Source organism: Natator depressus, chromosome 7 (genome assembly GCF_965152275.1).
Source record: "Natator depressus isolate rNatDep1 chromosome 7, rNatDep2.hap1, whole genome shotgun sequence".
In the NCBI taxonomy this organism is placed as follows: domain Eukaryota; kingdom Metazoa; phylum Chordata; order Testudines; family Cheloniidae; genus Natator; species Natator depressus.
The window spans coordinates 64,715,756-64,734,806 of record NC_134240.1 but is presented as its reverse complement, the minus strand read 5'-3'; the positions used below and the strand labels follow the sequence as shown (position 1 = coordinate 64,734,806).

The following is a 19,051-nucleotide window of genomic DNA, read 5'->3' as shown; positions in this document are numbered from 1 at the left end:
TTACACAGTTAAATAATAATTATTGTAGAAAAAATTACTTCATTCAATAAGAGTTAGGCACTGTCTAAACTAGGGTATTGGTTTTGTTCCATATGTCCTGACTTGTTCCACCATCGGGTGGTGGGGACCCTTGGAGCTTCAAACCAGGCCCCCGCAGCTGCTGCGGGCACTGTGGAAACTCCACAGCTCCCCATTTTGTCACACATATTTTAGTAAAAGTCATGGACAGGTCACAGGCTTTTGTGAATTTTTCTTTATTGCCCTGTCTGTGACTTTTACTAAAAACATGTGTGACAAAATCTTAGCTTTAACCATTACATATAATTATGTAGGCGTACCATTGGCTATTAGTGGCATTTTAAACACCATTGATGAGACCTTCTCAGAGCAACTAAGTATGTGAGTTGGGAGGGGGACAGAGGAATTATGAGAGACTGTACTAAGCAGATATGGTAAATAGGTTATTTGGAAGGAGTGCACTGGCGGTAGGTGATGGGGGTTATTCTGGGGTGCTTCATTTGAGCAACAATGTTGTGGGTCATTCTAGGGGCTGCACTAGAGGGAGATGCGGAGGTTATTGGGGGAAGCACTGGGGATGGTGGGCGTTATCCTGGGAGATGCACTAGAGAGGGTTTGGGGAGTTATCCTGGGGAATGCGGATACATTGGAGGGGTGTGTTGAAGATTATCTTGGAGAATGCAGTAGGGGGCCGTTGGGGATTATTCTGGGGCCTGCACTGCGAGGGGTGCTGTGGGTTTTCCTTGGGCTGCACTAGGGATTGAGGTGAGGTGAGGGGATTGTTTCGGGGTCTACAGTAGTTGACCCCATCGGAGCCAGCCCCGAGCGGCCTGTGCGGGGCTGCCCCTTTTAGCCAGCAGGTGTCGCTGCAGGGAGCGGCCGCAGCGCTGCGACTCGCTATGTGCCGGTCCCCAGCTCCCCGTGCGGCTCTGGCGGTGGGCGGGGCGAGGAGGAGGATGCTGAGCGGCCGGTGCCGTGAGTTCTGCAGTGCGGTGCGGGCGCGCGGCCCCGGCTCCCTTCTCCCCTCCGTGCGGGCAGCGCCCCGCGCCTCGCCGCCATCATGGTGAAGGAGCAGTTCAGGGAGACTGACGTGGCCAAGAAAATGTGAGTGGCGGGGGCTGTGCGGCCTTGGCGAGAGCCCCGCTGCCGGCGGCCCCTGTGCCCCTGATGGGGAGGGTCGGTGGCGGGGGCCTGTGCCCCTGGAGGGGATGCTGGACTGGGGGGCGGTGTCCAGCCTTGGGGTCAGACCCAGGTAGGAGCGGGGCCCTGTGCCCCTGGGGCTGGGGGGGAGGCTAGATGAGAGGCTGGATGAGGGGGTTCAGACCCAGGGACGTGGGTCAGACCCAGGGAGGGGACCCCGCTGGGATGGAAGGATTCAACCCCCCCCAGCGATTCCGGGGGAGTGTTTGGGTGACGAGGGGGAGTCAGCCCACCTGCAAATACAATCTGCAAATGCATATTTATGTTTGGACGCTCTCTAAAGGGCACCTGTCTTTGTGCTCCAAGTACATTTGACAGTGCTTAAGAAATACAGCAACATTAATGCATAATTGAAACAAACCAGCCCCCACCATGGAGACCTGGTTTATCTCGTTAACTTTTGTGTTTTAAATCTGTATTTTTAAAAAAGTTGATCATATCAGGTACCTAACAGTGTTGGTACATTGGTATACGTGTCTAGTCTGACATTGGGATCAGCTTCATGAAAGTTAGAATCAGCTCTCCTGACCCTTTGGTTCTTGTTGGCCGTGGTGGTTTCTAAATTATTTTATATAATGTATCTGCACTTAATCTGGTTTATATAGGTGGTCTTCTTTAGTTAGAAAAGAAATCAAACACTGGTTGACGTAACATTTCTTTTGTCACTCCTTCTGTGACAGATAATGTTAGCTAATGGGAAAGGCTAAGGGTTTTATCTAAAATTGACTATAGTATCAGTTTAATGTAAAACCTCCTTCTTTGGAAGTGGAATTCAGCTGCTTTTGCAATGGAATAGATGGACTCAATCTAATCAACCTTTCCCTTTTCTAACTGTTAGAATTCCCCCCATGTTTCCTGCAAGCTAACCTTATATGGACTTGGTAATTCCTTTTCACTAATACTGCTGGAAAAGGCTAGTATTTAGTGTCTGCATTTGGAGTATATCCATGTGATAAACTCTGTAGCAGTGGTCCCCAAAGTTTTTCTGTTCCCCCCCACCAGTAATGGAATCTGTCCCCCACCCCACAGGAGCTGCAGTCCAGGGCTGGGGCTGCGGTTGGAGCAGGGCCTGGAGCCGGGGCGGTTGCAGAGCCATGGCAGGATGAGCCAGAGCAGAGCAAAGGGCAGAACAGGGCTGAGTTGGCACTGCTTCCCCGCCCCTGTGAGAGCTGGCCCGGGCCTTATCATGACCCCCTGAATGATCTTATGGGTGCCTCACAGTTTGGGAACCACTGCTCTATATTGTGATGATCCTTAAATAACCTTTAGTTGCATCTGAAGAAGTGGGTTTTTTACTCACAAAAGCTTATGCCCAAATAAATCTGTTAGTCTTTAAGGTGCCACCGGACTTCTTGTTTTTGTTTTTTTTAAATAATTATTAGCTGTAATGCAAAAATCTAATACATAGATTCATGCTTTTTACCCAGAGATGGAAGTATAATTTTGCTTTGGCTTTATTGTAACTCAGATCAGCTTCTTGTGTATCTTTTTTTAAAATCAAGTTTTGTAATTTTTCCCTTTGCTAGAAGCCACATCTGCTTTGGCATGAAATCTCCAGAAGAGATGCGCCAGCAAGCTCACATTCAGGTGGTTAGTAAGAACTTGTACAGCCAGGACAACCACCACGCTCCACTGCAGTATGGAGTGCTGGACCATCGTATGGTAAGGATCCTATTTCCTGTTGTTGTTGGTTTTTTTTTTTTTTAGTGGAAATATTTTTAATGCATATGAACAATGCTGAAATGAAAACTGAATTCCACTATACAGCCACAGTACAGGTGTGCCTATGGAATGTTCCGCTTAAACTACATGAGCTGAAGAGAAATAAGGTAGTTATGTGTCCTTGGCTCTTCTGCTGAAATTGCCAGTTGCAATGGTGTCTTGTGATACAAGCAGCTCTTTAATTGGAATGTGACTTGTGCCATCAAGCATTTCACACTGTTGGACAGATCAGGCTGACTCGTTTTTGAGGCTGGACACACATTTCTCCTCATGCTTTTCACATGACCATAAAATAGCTACCCTCGCTGGGTATGTCTGCCCTGTATCTGGGGGTGGGGCCGTGATTTATTGCTTGTGTAGACAGCAGCATGGGTTTCAGCATGTGCTGTCACTGCAAGTATGTACTCAGGGGGATCAGGTGGGGTTGTGCAACCTGCACTGAAACCCATGCTGGTGTGTCCTCACTCTGCCATTAGCGAGCTAACTACAGTAAAGCCAGTGTGGGCACAGCTACACAAGCTGCAAACCACATTAGCTGTAGTGTGGACATACAATTAGTACCACGTCACTATAGTAGTCTTTCCAGGTGAATAGGGCTGAATGAGTTAACAGCACTTGCATCAGCAGGAGCAATGCAAGATGCTCTGTTTCTATGTGGACTGGGTTTTGAGTATGATGCTTTCAGTGTGTTACCAGCTCTTACTGACTGAGAGCAAGTGTTCAGAGTTGAAATAATCTAGAAGTCTTTCATGCGAGTGTACAGAGTACTGTCCACAGGCATGCTGACTAATTTAAGAGCAGCTGTGGTAGCTTCTTTTGTTTCCCACAATTTGGTAATTGTTGCTATAATGTTTTTGTGTCCTTTTCAAAGGGTACCAGTGAAAAGGACCGTCCATGTGAAACCTGTGGGAAGAATCTAGCTGACTGTTTAGGGCATTATGGCTACATTGACTTGGAGCTGCCGTGTTTCCATGTTGGGTACTTTAAAGCTGTCATAGGCATCTTACAGGTAAAATAATTTTCCTTAATTGCGAGAGACAGCAATTATTATACCCAGCCTAAGGAGGGGGAGAGGTCAGAAAAGCTAAAATATCACTTCATTTGGATTATCCCTCTGGGAGCCGTGAAAGAGATGGTGGTGGTTTATGCAGAACACTTTATCTTTTGTATTGTATGGCTTTATGTATTAGATCAGGATTCTATCAAAGGGGAAGGGTTAGTAAACATAAGAATGGCCATACTGGGTCAGACCAAAGGTCCATCTAGCTCCGTATCCTGTCTTCCGACAGTGGCCAATGCCAGAGGGAATGAACAGAACACGTAATGATCAAGTGATCCATTTCCTGTCGCCCATTCCTAACTTCTGGCAAACAGAGGCTAGGGACGCCATCCCTGCCAATCCTGGCTAATAGCCACTGATAGACAAGTTCATGGAGGATAGTTCTAGTTCCTTTTGAACCCTATTATAGTCTTGGCCTTCACAACATCCTTTGGCAAGGAGTTCCACAAACTGGCTGTGTGGTGTGTGAAGAAACCTGCTGCCTATTAATTTCATTTGATGACCCCTAGTTCTTGTCCTTATGAGAAGGAGTAAATAACCCTTCTTTATTTACTTTCTCCACACCAGTCATGATTTTATAGACCTCTATCATATCCCCCCTTAGTCATCTCTTTTCCAAGCTGAAGAGTCCCAGTCTTATTAATCTCTCCTCATATGGTAGCCATTCCATATCCCTAATAATTTTTGTTTCCCTTTTCTGAATCTTTTCCAATTCCAGTATATCTTTTTTGAGATGGGGTGACCACATCTGCACGCAGTAATGAAGATATGGGTGCACCGTGGATTTATACAGAGGAAATATGTTATTCATGGCCATGTAAAACACATCACGGACTATGCATCTCTCCCTGTGAAATAGTCTTTTGTGTGCTTTTACACTATACTATATAGAGTTGATGGGGGACACCAGCGTTTCTCATATTGGGGTCCTGACCCAAAAGGGAGTTGCAGGGGGGTCACAAGGTTATTTTAGGGGGCTCGTGGTATTGCTTCCCTTACTTCTGCACTGCCTTCAGAGCGGGCTGGCCAGAGAGTGGCAACTTTTGGCTGGGTGTCCAGCTGTGAAGGCAGTGCCCCGCTAGCAGTAGTGTAGAAGTAAGGGTGACAATACCATACTATGACACCCTTACTTCTGCGCTGCTGTCTTCAGAACTGGGTGGCCAGGGAGTGGTGGCTGCTGACTGAGGACCCAGCTCTGCAGTCAGCAGCAGAGACATCAGGGTGGCAGTACCATACCATGGCATCCTTACTTCTGCGCTCCTGCTGGCGGCAACTCTCCCTTCAGAGCTGGGCTCCCAACCAGCAGCCGCCCATCTCTGAAAGCTATGCTGCCGCCAGCAGCAGTGAGAAGTAAAGATGCCATGATATGGTACAGCCATGGTATAGTCCTGTTGCAGTACTGCAACCACCTCCACAATAACCTTGTCCCCCCCCCCTCACCCCACCCCACCCCACCCCCATAACTCCTTTTGGGTCAGGACCCCTACAATTACAACACCACGAAATTTCAGATTTAAATAGCTGAAATCATGACATTTATGATTTTTAAAATCACATGACCATGAAATTGACCAAATGGACTGTGAATTTGGTAGGGCCCTACTTTATTATCTTTCTTAATGATTCCCAACATTGTTTGCTTTTTTGACTGCCACTGCACATTGAGTGGATGTTTTCAGAGAACTATCCACAGTGACTCCAAGATTTATTTAAGTGGTAACAGCTAATTTAGACCCCATTATTTTGTATGTATAGTTGGGATTATGTTTTCCAATGTGGATTACTTTGCAATTATCAACATTGAATTTCATCTGCTATTTTGTTGCCCAGTCACCCAGTTTTAGAGATCCTTTTGTAACTGTTTTCAGTCTGCTTTGGGCTTAACTATCTTGAGTAGTTTTGTATCATCTGCAAATTTTGCCACCTGACTGTTATATCCCATTTTCCAGATCATTTATGAATATATTGAATAGGACTGGGCCCAGTACAGACTCCTGGGGGACACCACTATTTACCTCTCTCCATTCTGAAAACTGACCATTTATTTCTACCCTTTGTTTCCTATCTTTTAACCAGTTACCAATCCATGAGAGGACCTTCCCTTGTGTCCCATGCAGCTTACTTTGCTTAAGAGCCTTTGGTGAGGGACCTTGTCAAAGGCTTTCTGAAAATCTTAAGTACACTATATCCACTGGATCCCCGTTGTCCAAATGCTTGTTGACACTCTCAAAGAATTCTAGTAGATTGGTGAGGTTGATTTCCCTTTCGAAAAAACAGGTTGACTCTTCCCCAGCAAATTATTTTTGTTGTCTCTTTGCATGGACATTTAATTTCCTGCTGAACTTTTCTTAAGAAGAGCAAAGATTTGTCCTGTTGGCCAGAGTTTCCCAACTTGCTCATATTTGTTGGGCAGTGTGCTGTGTAATAATTGGGTTCCCCCACTAAGGCAGTAGTATTTCATCCATGAAACTCCATCTGTGTGAAGAACTGTGGTATCCCTCATCATAATTTGTCCCTAATGACATTTATTTCTCATTAACAAAAGAACAATCAATTGTTTATGTTTAAGATGATCTGCAAGACCTGTTGCCGTATCCTGTTGTCTTCAGAGGAGAGGAAACAGTTTTTGGATTATCTGAAGAGGCCTGGTCTGACCTACCTGCAGAAACGGGGATTGAAAAAGAAAGTCTCTGAAAAATGCAGAAAGAAAAACACCTGTCCTTATTGTGGTGCTTTCAATGGTGCGTGTGGAAATTAGCAGATGGTGGTTGGTATTTAGCATGACTTTTTTTTTTTTTCACTAGTGCCCAGCCCGTGAAGAGCATCACAATGTTGTGTTGTGTTTTCATCATTCAACAATCATTGATGTTTTTTCTAGATCTTAACCTATAGCTGACACATAAACATAGGCTAAAAACCAAAAACCCTCTTGAGTGTACTAGACAATTGTTGAAAGCTTTGTTACAAGGAGTGGCGTGAATGTACCTGATGATTATCTTCTTCCTGCAAATATGAGGATTGATAGGTCAAAATTGTGACTAACTGAAGACCTGTTGTTCATAATTGTGCTTAGTCATCTTTGTGAAGAGTAATATGCTATTGACCATTTCCTGCAGTCATGAGTTAGACAAATCAGTAATACTTAGCATATAAGTGTTCCAGATGGAGTTGCGATAATTGCGGATCATACTGATATTTGATTGTTTGGTCAGTTATTGGCGAGAAAACCTTATGTGATAGACTTTTTGATTTTTTTAGAAAAAAATGTATTGTGTTTACTCTTACTCGTTATTTTGTGTTAACATTGCTGTTAACTATTTTGTTAATATTGCTATAGTATTATAGCTTTGCAATTTTATAGTGACAATCTGGATTAGAATAGTCAGCATACATATTCTCTTTAATGTAATGTGTCCAGCAACCCTCACTATTTGCATTGCGGTAATAACTGAAGGTCTCACTTAGAGGACTGGGCTTGATAATACTAGGAACTGTACAAATGCATAGGAAGGCAGAGATTTAATAAGAGCACTCCAATCCATGCATTTAGTTCTGTATTTTTTTTGTCATGAATGCATTCATGTTTGTGAATGTGTTACCAGTAGTGGCAGCTACAAGACATTAAAATCATGTTTTTGTGACTCACTTTTTTTTTTAAATTTCACTTCAGATCCAGTATGGTTTTTGGAAGCTAATATTTCATGACTGTCTAAAGTTAGAAGTTATTTACATGAATTAAAAGCTATGTCTCTAAGCCAAGCTTTCAGATGATACAAAGCTCTCTGAGGACCTGCTAAAACCAAGGCTTTTAAAAGTTGTTTTGGAAATAACTTGGGAAGGGAGGGAGCAAGGTAGTAATCAGAATGTGATTTTTATTTCTTTAAGGTCTAGTGTCTCTCAGCTTTCTAGGGTAGAAATGAATACCCTGTGCTATTGGAAAAACAAAATATTTGCTTTCCAGCAGTATAAAGCATTCAGTTTCAGCCATAGCAGTTTATGCAATGTCAGACTTAATGTTATTACTTGTCCTTCATTTTAGCAATATTTAAGTCCCACACCTTGTGCAAGTAAAAATCAGTCCCTGAAATTGTACTTAAACTCTAGAGCCTCTATTTTCCCACCTCTAAAAAGAAGGTAATATTTGCCTCAAGGGTGTTGTAAGGAATGTTTTTACAGCATTTCAAAAACATCAGGCCATATTTTGGTTTCAGGTGTGTATATGTGGGGTTTCCTATATAAGTCAATATGTAGAGTCCGTTACAGTTTTTGAAGCTAGATATGGCCCTAAAAAAAAACCTCAAAAACTTGAGGTAATCTTTTAAATTCCTTTGTGTTGTGTATTCTGTCATCCAGAGACACAATACATTGCTACTCATCTTGCAGAATCACCTATTTCCTTTAACACATACACAGTAACAGGTTCTGAAAAGATGAAATGGTCATCAAATGAGCATCTCAATCTGCTGGACATGCAAAAACATTTTAAAAAGAAAAGAAAAACCATATCTGCATTGTGAAGGTTTGGAGAGGTTAACTGAAGTGTTGGGGAAATAAGTTAATATGATGTCTTTTCCCTTGTGGGGTCAAATGCTCACATGAGTCAGAAGTAGAAATTGGCTTTTGGGGGGATTTCTTGTTCTTTGAACTTATTCCAACTAATGCAGCATCTAACTGAGTTGGTAGTTATTTTTGGTATTTTTCTGTTTTGTTTTCTAAATCAGTTTATCCACATTTTCAATGAGCGCGGTAGAACACAATTTGAGAGGACTAGCTGGTTCAAGGACAAATAATGGTTATAATGTCCTGCACAGTTAGGTCACTGGCTAAAATCCACTCTGGGTTAGTAATGATCAAAAGTTACTATCTGAATGACTTATGAGTGAAATGAGTTGGTGCACTCTGGTCCAGTTCCTAGTGCAAGAGCATCTACATTGCAAAAATCCTGTACCACTGTTGAGAAGAGGTTGAATGGACACGTAGAGTGAACCACCCTCTCATCCTTAGAAGTAGTCCAGGTCACAGCTGAGGTGCACTGAACAGGCAACGTGGGCAAACTTTCATTGCTGTGGCTGCTGCTCCTCCTGTTCTGTGAACAGAGGCATCTGGGATCTAAAGGTGACCAGAGCCAGCACCTTTCCCTAATACTACATTCACGAAAAAGTATTTTTTAAAAATTTAGAAGAATAGCTCAAGAGTTGAGGTTTATTTAACAAAATTTGTCATCTTGTAGGTACTGTAAAGAAGTGTGGCTTATTGAAGATAATCCATGAGAAGTACAAGACCAATAAGAAAGTGGTGGATCCAATAGTATCAAGTTTTCTTCAGTCCTTTGAAACTGCCATAGAACATAACAAAGAAGTAGAATCCTTGCTGGGGAGAGCTCAGGTGAATTAGTGTGTCTACCAGTGCTTGTTTTGCCAGTGCTTGAATTTTCTGCTAATTTTGATGCATAAATTCCTGAATGATGAGCTGAAGTATTTCGTATAGGGGTAAAGGATGGGTGCTGGTCCAGCCTTTGAATATGTGGAGAGGAGAATTTGAAGAACAATTATCATACTACCTGGCTGAGGGAGATGTTAATGGTTTCTGCAAAGAGCAGCATCTTTACTCTAACCAGTCAAGTAATTGTGGTACACAGTTTTCTGCATGCAAAGGATAGGGATACCCCTGGTATAGGATCAGTGGTGGTCAGTGAAGAAAGTTTAGTGGTGAAATCATGGTGACAGAAAGCAGAGAAGAAATTTAGGCTACTGGAGGCTATCTCTGGGGACAGTTACCTTCAGTCACTGTCTTGAATATTTGTAATACTCATAAACCCCACCTATGATTGGAAGAGCTGAGAACTGGACAGGAAGGAGTGACCAAAGTATAGTACAAGAATATATATAGTTTTTGTGGTTTTGCTGAGCTTTGCAGTTTTGTATGGAGATTTTTCCTTGGATTTTAACAGATCAGTCAGTTCTTAGTATAGATGTTTGGAAAATGCAATAGAAAACGTTGTGATGCAGATTTTGTGTCTCTGTTCAATTGCGTTAGATCAGCTTTATAAAGACAGGCACTTCTTGCAAACTTTGGGTTTATTGATGGATCGTGAAATGTCAGCAATATAGTCGTCATTCAGGAAAAAAAGGTTAAATTTTAAAACAACTTGCTAAACCTAATGAAATTATGTAGAATATAATGCTGTAATCTATGTGAGCTCTTGTAAATGAAATTGGTGGTAATTATACCTTACTGCAAGCACGTTATAAGCTGTTTACATTGCTTTAGCAAGTAATTATGAAATATCCATATTGCTATAAAAAACAGACTACTGTAACAGCTAATCTAAAGAGAAATCTAAACTGAAAATAGTGTAAGAGGAGAAGCTTGGGGGAAAGCATCAACGAGCCAGAGTTTACTGGGACTGCAATTCTAAATAAATAAACCAAAAGACACGTGTTTTTGTTTGCCTTAAGAATAACTTCCTCTACATATGCTTTTTTGTTTTAAATCCGACTTTTTACTTAAACAATTGGCAGAGAAGGGTGGCAAATGAAGTAAACAATATTAAGATGTAGCCAAAAATGAGCTGTTATGCCCTTGAAGGTTGCAGTATGACTTTCTTCATTTAATTTTTTAGGAGAACTTGACTCCTTTAATGGTGTTGAACCTCTTTAAAAGGATCCCAGCGGAAGATATACCTCTGCTTCTGATGAATCCAGAAGCAGGAAAGCCTTCAGACTTGATCCTGACACGACTCCTGGTACCTCCATTGTGCATCAGACCCTCTGTTGTGAGCGACTTGAAGTCTGGCACCAACGAAGATGACTTGACGATGAAGCTTACAGAGATAATTTTCCTCAATGATGTAATCAAAAAGGTGAGCCTGCCTGCCTGCCTGCCTGAAACTGCTGCTCTATTTAAAAATAAATAAATAAAAGGCTGGATTAAACTTGGGGGGTAATTGGTTTTACTTGTTGCTGCGAGGCCTGATGTTGCATTCATTTTGACTTCAGCTGCAATATTTGGCCTTACGTGAAATGGCATAGGAATGGTGGACTCAGATTGAGCTCTCTATTTGGCTCTTGGTGTTACACCAGTGTGTTAGCGACCTGCTAAACGTGGACTGGACTAATTGCTTTTCCTGAAGTATTTCTCAATTTCAGTTCATATTTTGCTACATTTAGCATGTTTTGGGATGACTGTTGCACTTGATGGAAGCACAAGAACATAATAGTTCATAGGCCCAGAAATTCACACACCCCTCTTTACCCATCTGGTTTCTTATTTTATCTCTCTGTCTGTCTCTGCCAAGAGGCCCTTCCAACTCTTCCATGTAGTCTTAAAAGCCTACCCAAAATGAGCAGGTTATTGGGCTTGTCTGCATGTAGAGTTTCACCAATTTTATTTTTTTTTAAACCGCTGCAAAAGATTGTGTGCGCACATTCTTTTTTGGGTTAAACCAGATTTACTTGGGTTTAGCTTAAATTGATTAGGAACAGGTTTAAGTTAAATAGGAAGAAGTGATTTAACCCAGTGCAACTATATCTGTTAAGAAAACTGCATAGATAAAGGGAGTTAGTACCCATTGAAATCAATGGGGCACTTCCCAGCTCAGAGCTATTTCAGCTCTCTGCAAACTCAGACACTAGTTACATTCAGGTCATGCTTTCAAGGTTGTATTTGCAACAGTAACCACTAGAAACTTTTTTTAAACAAAAACTGAAGAACAATTGAGAAGGCTTGTTCGCCACCCCGAAAGCTAGTCCTTTGTGTCTCCTGTTTTTCTTCCACATTGGGAAATGCTGCTCTAGGTCGTGTGTGCTGTCTCCAGGGAAGCGGAGAAACTAGCACTGGGTTATAACCTGCTTCTCTGCAAGATGTTGTGCAACAGAACTATATCCTCAGCTTGGCTTAACCTGTTCTGTTTTAGTTCGTGCCACAGAGATGCAGGAGTGAAACCTTGAGTGATGGTCTTTGTCCAGGAGAAGGATAAACACAATGGAATTTTGTATGCCACCACTCTGATAAATTAATCATGTTTAATGAATCATAATGTGTCTCCACAGCATGATCATTGTATTATACATTCAGGTATTAAAATGGTCAGATAATCAAACAAGCACAAATCCTGTAGTTGTCATTAATCTAAAGCTGATCTTGCCAAAAGGAAAATGTGTTTTGCTAGGTTCTGCTCAGTTACATCCATGCAGCATTCATGCATGAACAGAATGTGCCCCCCTTATGGCTGTTACTTATGGTGAAGGTGCCAATCTCTTGTTGCTTTGTGATTTAGTGTGGTGCACAGCTTTCTGAAAAAATTGCTCCGTGCCAATTTTGTGTCACTGCATTTGTTTTCTGAAATCGGTAATTGTCTTGTTTAGCATAGGATATCGGGAGCCAAAACACAGATGATTATGGAAGACTGGGACTTCCTACAGCTACAGTGTGCCCTCTACATTAACAGTGAGCTCTCTGGAATTCCTCTTAACATGGCACCCAAGAAATGGACCAGAGGTTTTGTTCAAAGACTCAAAGGGAAGCAGGGTATGTCTAAACTCTTCCTTTTCCACCGCCCCAAAGTGTTTTTTTTTTTCTTCATTTGTTTGGCTTTTTTAGCCATGTTTGCCATTGCATAGTGACCAGATCAGTGTTTGTAGATCAAGCTAGCAAGGCTTTCCCTGTATGATGTGCCTACTGTGCTATATTAACACTTTACCATTTTCTGAAGTACCATTTTGTATAATGGTATCCTTTTCCCAAATAGTTTTAACTTGCTTTATTTGTTAGGTCGGTTTAGAGGCAATCTGTCTGGAAAGCGAGTGGACTTCTCGGGCAGAACAGTCATTTCACCTGATCCCAACTTACGAATAGACGAAGTGGCTGTGCCTGTTCATGTTGCCAAAATATTAACATTCCCTGAAAAAGTAAGTAGTGGAAGACTGAAATTCTTTTCATGCATTTTTCTCCAGACACCTGCATTGTGGTGTTCAAATCACTGGAGAAAAAGGGCGTCAATAGTGTGTGTGTGTGTGTGTGTGTGTGTGTGCGCGCGCGCGCGTGGGCGTACGTATGTACGTACGTACAAGGGAAGAATGGCATGCAGCTTGAGGTGCTCAGTGCCCTCAGTCAGCACCAGAAGGTCATAGTAGCATAGGTTCATTGTCCATTGTAAAGCTGACTTGTTTCACAGAGCAAGACAATAGGAATGCTTGATGTAGACTGTGAAGAGGGAGGCCTGAAGGGACAGTCATTAAAAAACAGTTAGTTTTGCCCAACCCATTTTAAATAACATAAATTTCATATATGTTACTGTGTGTCACAGTCAAAACTGGATTTATAATGTATTTCTAAAAAATCACGCCTTTTCTCATCTTACTCTTCCTGTGATCCTGTCTGTACTTTCTTTTCTCATTGCTCTGGTTCCTTGTGTACCACAAAATAGACCAGTTGTGTAATGAGGTTGAGTCAGCTTTGCTAAAGAAAACTCTTCACATTTCTTCTTCAAAATTCTAATTTTATTACTTTACTTTTGTGTTTAACATAGACTTCTGCATTTTAACTAGGGCTGTGTTGATTAATCGCAGTTAACTCACGCTATTAATTCAAAAGAATTAATCTCAATTTAAAAAATTAATCACGATTAATTGCACTGTTAAACAATAGAATACCAATTGAAATGTATTAAATATTTTGGATGGTTTTCCTACATTTTCAAATATATTGATTTCTATTACAAAACAGAATACAAAGTGTACGGGGCTCACTTTATATTTTTATTACAAATATTTTCACTATAAAAATGATAAACAAGAAATACTATTTTTCAGTTCACCTCATACAAGTATTGTAGTGCCATTTCTTTATTGTAAAAGTGTAACTTACAAATGTAAATTCTTTTTGTTACATAACTGTTCTCAAAAACAAAACAATATCTAACTTTAGAGCCTACAAGTCCACTCAGTCCTCCTTTTTATTCTGCCAATCGCTAAAACAAACAAGTTTGTTCACATTTATGGGAGATACTGTTGCCTGCTTCTTATTTACAGTGTCTCTTGAAAGTGAGAATAAGTGTTCACATGGCACTTTTGTAGCTGGCATTGCAAGGTATTTACATGCCAGATAGGCTAAACACTCGTATGCCCCTTCATACTTCGGCCACCATTCCAGAGGACATGCTTCCATGCTGACGACGCTCCTTAAAAAAAATAGTGCGTTAATTAAATTTGTGACTGAACTCCTTGGGGGAGAATTGTGTCTCTTGTTCTGTTTTACCCACATTCTGCCATATATTTCATGTTATAGCAGTTTCGGAGGATGACCCAGCACATGTTCGTTTTAAGAACACTTTCACTATAAAAACTTTTCTTTCACAAAAGATTTGACAAAACACAAAGAAGGTACCAATGTGACATTTCTAAAAATAGCTACAGCGCTCGACCCAAGGTTTAAGAATCTGAAGTGCTGTCCCAAAATCTGAGAAGGACAAGGGGTGGAGCATGCTTTCAGAAGTCTTAAAAGAGCAACACTCAGATGTGGAAACTACAGAACCCAAACCACCAAAAAAGAAAATCAGCCTTCTGCTGGTGGCATCTGACTCAGATGATGAAAATGAACATGCGTCAGTCTGCTCTGCTTTGGATCATTATTGAGCAGAACCGATCATCAGCGTGGACGCCTGTCCTCTGGAATGGTGGTTGAAACATGAAGGGACATATGAATTTTTAGTGCATCTGGCACATAAATATCTTGCGATGCTGGGTACAAGGTGACAGGCGAACGCCTGTTCTCACTTTCAGGTGACATTGTAAACAAGAAGGGGGCAGCATTATCTCCTGCAAATGTAAACAAATTTGTTTACATGATTGGCAGAATAAGAAGTAGGACTAAGTGGACTTGTAGGCTTTAAAATTTTACATTTATTTTTGAATGCGGTTATTTTTTGTACATAATTCTACATTTGTAAGTTCAATGTTCATGATAGAGATTGCACTACAGTGCTTCTATTAGGTGAATTGAAAAATACTTTTTTTTTCACAGTCCAAATATTTGTAATAAAAAAAATATAAAGTGAGCACTGTACACTTCGTATCCTTTGTTGTAATTGAAATCAATATATTTGAAAATGTACAAAACATCCAAAAAAATTAAATGGTATTCTGTTGCTGTTTAACAGCGCGATTAATCGTGGTTAATTTTTTTAATCGCTTGACGGCCCTAATTTTATCATGGGGGATCCCAGTATTTTTAGAGAGCTTCTCAAGCTTCCCTCTATATGTGAATTTGGCCAGCAAGCTATTCATTCCAGTTCTGCCAACAGTCTTACCTCCATAAGGTCAAGATTGGCTTGTATTTTTCTTCTCTTCCCCTTCCTCCAGCAGCTTAAAATAAGAGGGGATAACCACCATTGAAATTGAGCCTGAAAATCCCAAAGCACAAACCCAAGGAATAGCAAGTGGTGTTAAAATGTCTCGCTTTTTTCTAACTGATACAGTCATGTTGCAGGTGAATAAAGCTAACCTAAATTTTATGAGGAAACTTGTAAGGAATGGTCCCGAAGTTCACCCTGGAGCCAATTTCATTCAACAGAGGCACACACAAATGAAAAGGTACTTATCTGTAAAGGTTCACTTTCCACTTACCACCACTACCTGGTCTTATTGCTGAAGTGAAATCCAGCAGATTATTCATCATAGGGACTCCTCTGGGGTTTTTTGTTTTATGTAATCTTCAATAAAGGATAAAAACAATATTCCTTGACCTAAAGGTAGCTTGTGCAAGCAAACATGAACATAGATAAATCCTTCTGTTAGAACATTTTGGTAGGCATGGATGCAATGTCATTGCTAGTAAGCTACAGTTAGATTGCTACATGTGGATGACATACCCATATTTCCTGATAACTTAAAACTAATTCACATTTTTCTTTAAGAACCTTGATTTTCACAAATATGCAGTGTTTGCTGACTGCTCTACATTTGCTGTGGAGAATGATGTAGCTATTTGCTAGTTGTTTGGTTAACATAACTCTATCTTTTGATATTAAACTGACCTCAGTCCTTATCTAAAACTTTTGTGAAAAACATTGTCCCTCAGTTCCACTCAGTGACAGAGACACTCTGTTAATATTTAATAAATTTGCAGAATGCATGTCTGGTTCAAAGTGGCTGTCACTGGAGGCTCTTTAAGAAATCAGAGTACAAATAAGAGGATGCTCTTTAGTTGTCTATTTTTCTGTTTTTATTTTCCATGAGATTTTGACTCTATTGACGTGTTTTATTTCAAGGTTTTTGAAATATGGAAACCGTGAGAAGATGGCTCAGGAGCTCAAGTATGGTGACATTGTAGAGAGGCATCTCATAGATGGGGATATAGTTCTGTTCAACCGACAGCCCTCTCTGCACAAGCTGAGCATCATGGCTCACATAGTGAGTATACACATAGCCGAGCATCTGGCTATCATGCAACTTTAACCTTTAGTTTTGTTTGTTAATCTCTCACTCACTGTGTTGATTTTTTTTTGCGTCTTAAAACAACACGACATGGAAATGATCCAAACAAAATGGTTTTACGCTTGTGCATAGGAATCAAAGTGGAAACTGAGCAGTCTTTTGTTCAAATTCCACCTATTTTACATTTGTGCATGTATATATGCATATCGATAGATGTAAAAATAAAAAAAATTGCGGTGTTAGTAAGAACCCTGATACCTAAGAATATGCTGCATCTTGTACTGTGCAAGTAATGTTGCAAGGTTAAGGTGTTAGTAAATAAATTCACTCAACTTTGGTTGAGTGACTTGGTGAGCCTCCACCAGTTTCTGTGTAAATTAAAACAAGTAATTTAGATGTAGCGTCTCAAGTGTCTTTTTATTTTTTAAAAATGTAAAAACACAGTTTGCAAGGAAACCACTCTCAAAACTTGTAGATTCTGGAACCTCGTAAATTCAATGTGATTCTTTGTGTCTGCGGCATCACTTCTTATCTCTTTTGCAGGCGAGAGTAAAGCCCCACAGGACCTTCAGGTTTAATGAATGTGTCTGTACACCATACAATGCTGATTTTGATGGAGATGAAATGAACCTTCATCTTCCTCAAACAGAGGAGGCCAAAGCAGAAGCACTGGTTCTCATGGGGGTAAATGGAGTATCTTACTGTCTGGCTTGTGGTAATGTGATATTGCATTTCTGTATGAGCAGCACCCTGTATTTTTCAGTTGCTGGTGAGATCTTCATCCTTCAGATAGGCCGCTTGACTGTTTCAAGAGACCAATGCTAAATTCTGCATCCAACTGAATGTTTGGTGCTAGTGTTATGGCATGTTCAGAAAACAAGGTTTTGTTTTGTTTTTAACAGAATTAGAGGCATCACAGTGATACCTACTTAATATTCTCTGAAAATGTGGTTTGTTCTGGGTGCATGTCTTCCTGGAGTGACATGCTGCAGAAATGAGGGGCTTTTGCTGTAGAACGTAGGGTATTTTACCTTATGCCGCCACACATAATCTCCCCTCCCAACTGATAATGCAACAGTGGGACAGTGAGTTCCCTTTTCAAAAGCAAGTTGGGACTTCACACCCGTAGTGTAGACATGGCCTACAGCACCATAGCTTTGCTGCTGTAACCCCCAGTGTAGATGCAGACTATAGCAGTGTGGGAGGGTTTTCAGTCACTCGGAACTCCATATCTCTGAGTGACTGTAGCTAGGTTGATGGATGTATTCTTCCATCTATTTATCTGTATCTACACTGGGGATTAGCTTGGCATAGCTGTGGTGCTCAGGTGTGGATTTTTCACCCCAAGGGCTGTTGGTATCTCCACCAAATTTTGAGTGTAGACCAGACCTCAGGAGCTGATTGAGTTTTATGTAAAGCAGTGGTAAGTGCATCTGATAAGGGAATCTACTTTATCTACTTTATCTGATAAGGGAATCTACTTTAATCCTACTGGGAAGATTCACGCTGTACCCTGACACTGGCTCCAGATATATGGGAGACCACTGGCATCTACTTCACCTCCAGGCTAGCAGTTACTCATACTAGGGGATTGAAGGTATAGGTGTCCAATATCTCCAGGCTGCCAAGACTACAGTCGGACAGGACCCAGATCAGATTTAAGAAGTGAGGAAGTAACCAATGTAAGCACTTGATGAAAGTCAGATCAATGGCGGGTCACCAAACTCACAACTTCACAAGAGCCACCAGCAATCCTATCCCTTGTACTTGTAACATGACTAACAACTTGACCAATCAATTCAACTACTATGTCAGTAGAAACTCCTCCTCCCCCTCTGACCAAAGATGTATTACAGTTAGACTCAACAGTTTTGCTAAACAGCCTTGTGATATAGGTTTGTTATTAATGTCACTCTCTCTCTGAGGTTTTACTTGTGTGTTTTGGAATCTGCCTTTCCAGCATCTGTTGGTTTTCCCCCTGTCCCACAAATGATTGGAAAGTAATCTCCCAAACGTGTCAGGTTTGGTTGCCATTTTTCTTTTACGAGTAAAACTTGTTTGTATATGTGCCATCCCTCGGGTTCCCCAGATCTGGTGGCTGGTGCTGAACACACAGCTTGCAAGGGAGTACGTATCTCCCCACGTCTTTTCCTTACCTAATCCATAGCTTAGATGTGTAGGTGTATTAGCTGTAGGGATAGGACAGGGTCTAGAACTAGGGTTTCCTCCAGTTTACAGGATTTGTCCTACATACGAGAGTAAATCCTAACACGTAAACTATGGGATTGGGCCCTTAATGTCTGTGTTACAAGCTCTGTCTTAAAAGGTTTGTTCTTTCAATTGTATTGCAATAGTAAGGTATGTTAAGTTAATCTTCTCTACGGAATATTTCAAGTAATATTCATTTTTCATTCGTACGTTTTACAGACCAAAGCGAACTTGGTAACACCAAGAAATGGAGAGCCTTTAATTGCTGCTATTCAAGATTTTCTTACAGGTTTGTATGTAATGCTCATTTTAGAGGTGTGTGTGTGTGTGACTTAAAAATTGTTTCCTTTTTTTTAAAATTGATAATATCCCATGTTAATCTATAAATGAACTTTGTGTTTTGTTTTTC

General features: G+C 41.0%; 1 protein-coding gene across 2 annotated transcripts in view; it reads left to right on the top strand.

Moving 5' to 3' along the window:
* The first annotated feature begins 899 nt into the window (after positions 1-899).
* POLR3A (RNA polymerase III subunit A) overlaps positions 900-19,051 on the top strand; it is a 49,887-nt gene continuing 31,735 nt past the window's right edge. The window contains exons 1-12 of one of the 2 annotated variants that reach the window (XM_074958661.1): positions 900-1,122; positions 2,745-2,880; positions 3,812-3,949; positions 6,570-6,741; positions 9,231-9,385; positions 10,623-10,862; positions 12,367-12,529; positions 12,773-12,909; positions 15,488-15,591; positions 16,269-16,410; positions 16,978-17,118; positions 18,862-18,931. In XM_074958661.1, the coding sequence (XP_074814762.1) occupies positions 1,079-1,122; positions 2,745-2,880; positions 3,812-3,949; positions 6,570-6,741; positions 9,231-9,385; positions 10,623-10,862; positions 12,367-12,529; positions 12,773-12,909; positions 15,488-15,591; positions 16,269-16,410; positions 16,978-17,118; positions 18,862-18,931 (1,642 nt within the window). In that variant the 5' untranslated portion in view covers positions 900-1,078. The remainder of the gene's footprint in view (positions 1,123-2,744; positions 2,881-3,811; positions 3,950-6,569; positions 6,742-9,230; positions 9,386-10,622; positions 10,863-12,366; positions 12,530-12,772; positions 12,910-15,487; positions 15,592-16,268; positions 16,411-16,977; positions 17,119-18,861; positions 18,932-19,051) is intronic. The other variant, XM_074958662.1, reaches the window with a different exon arrangement.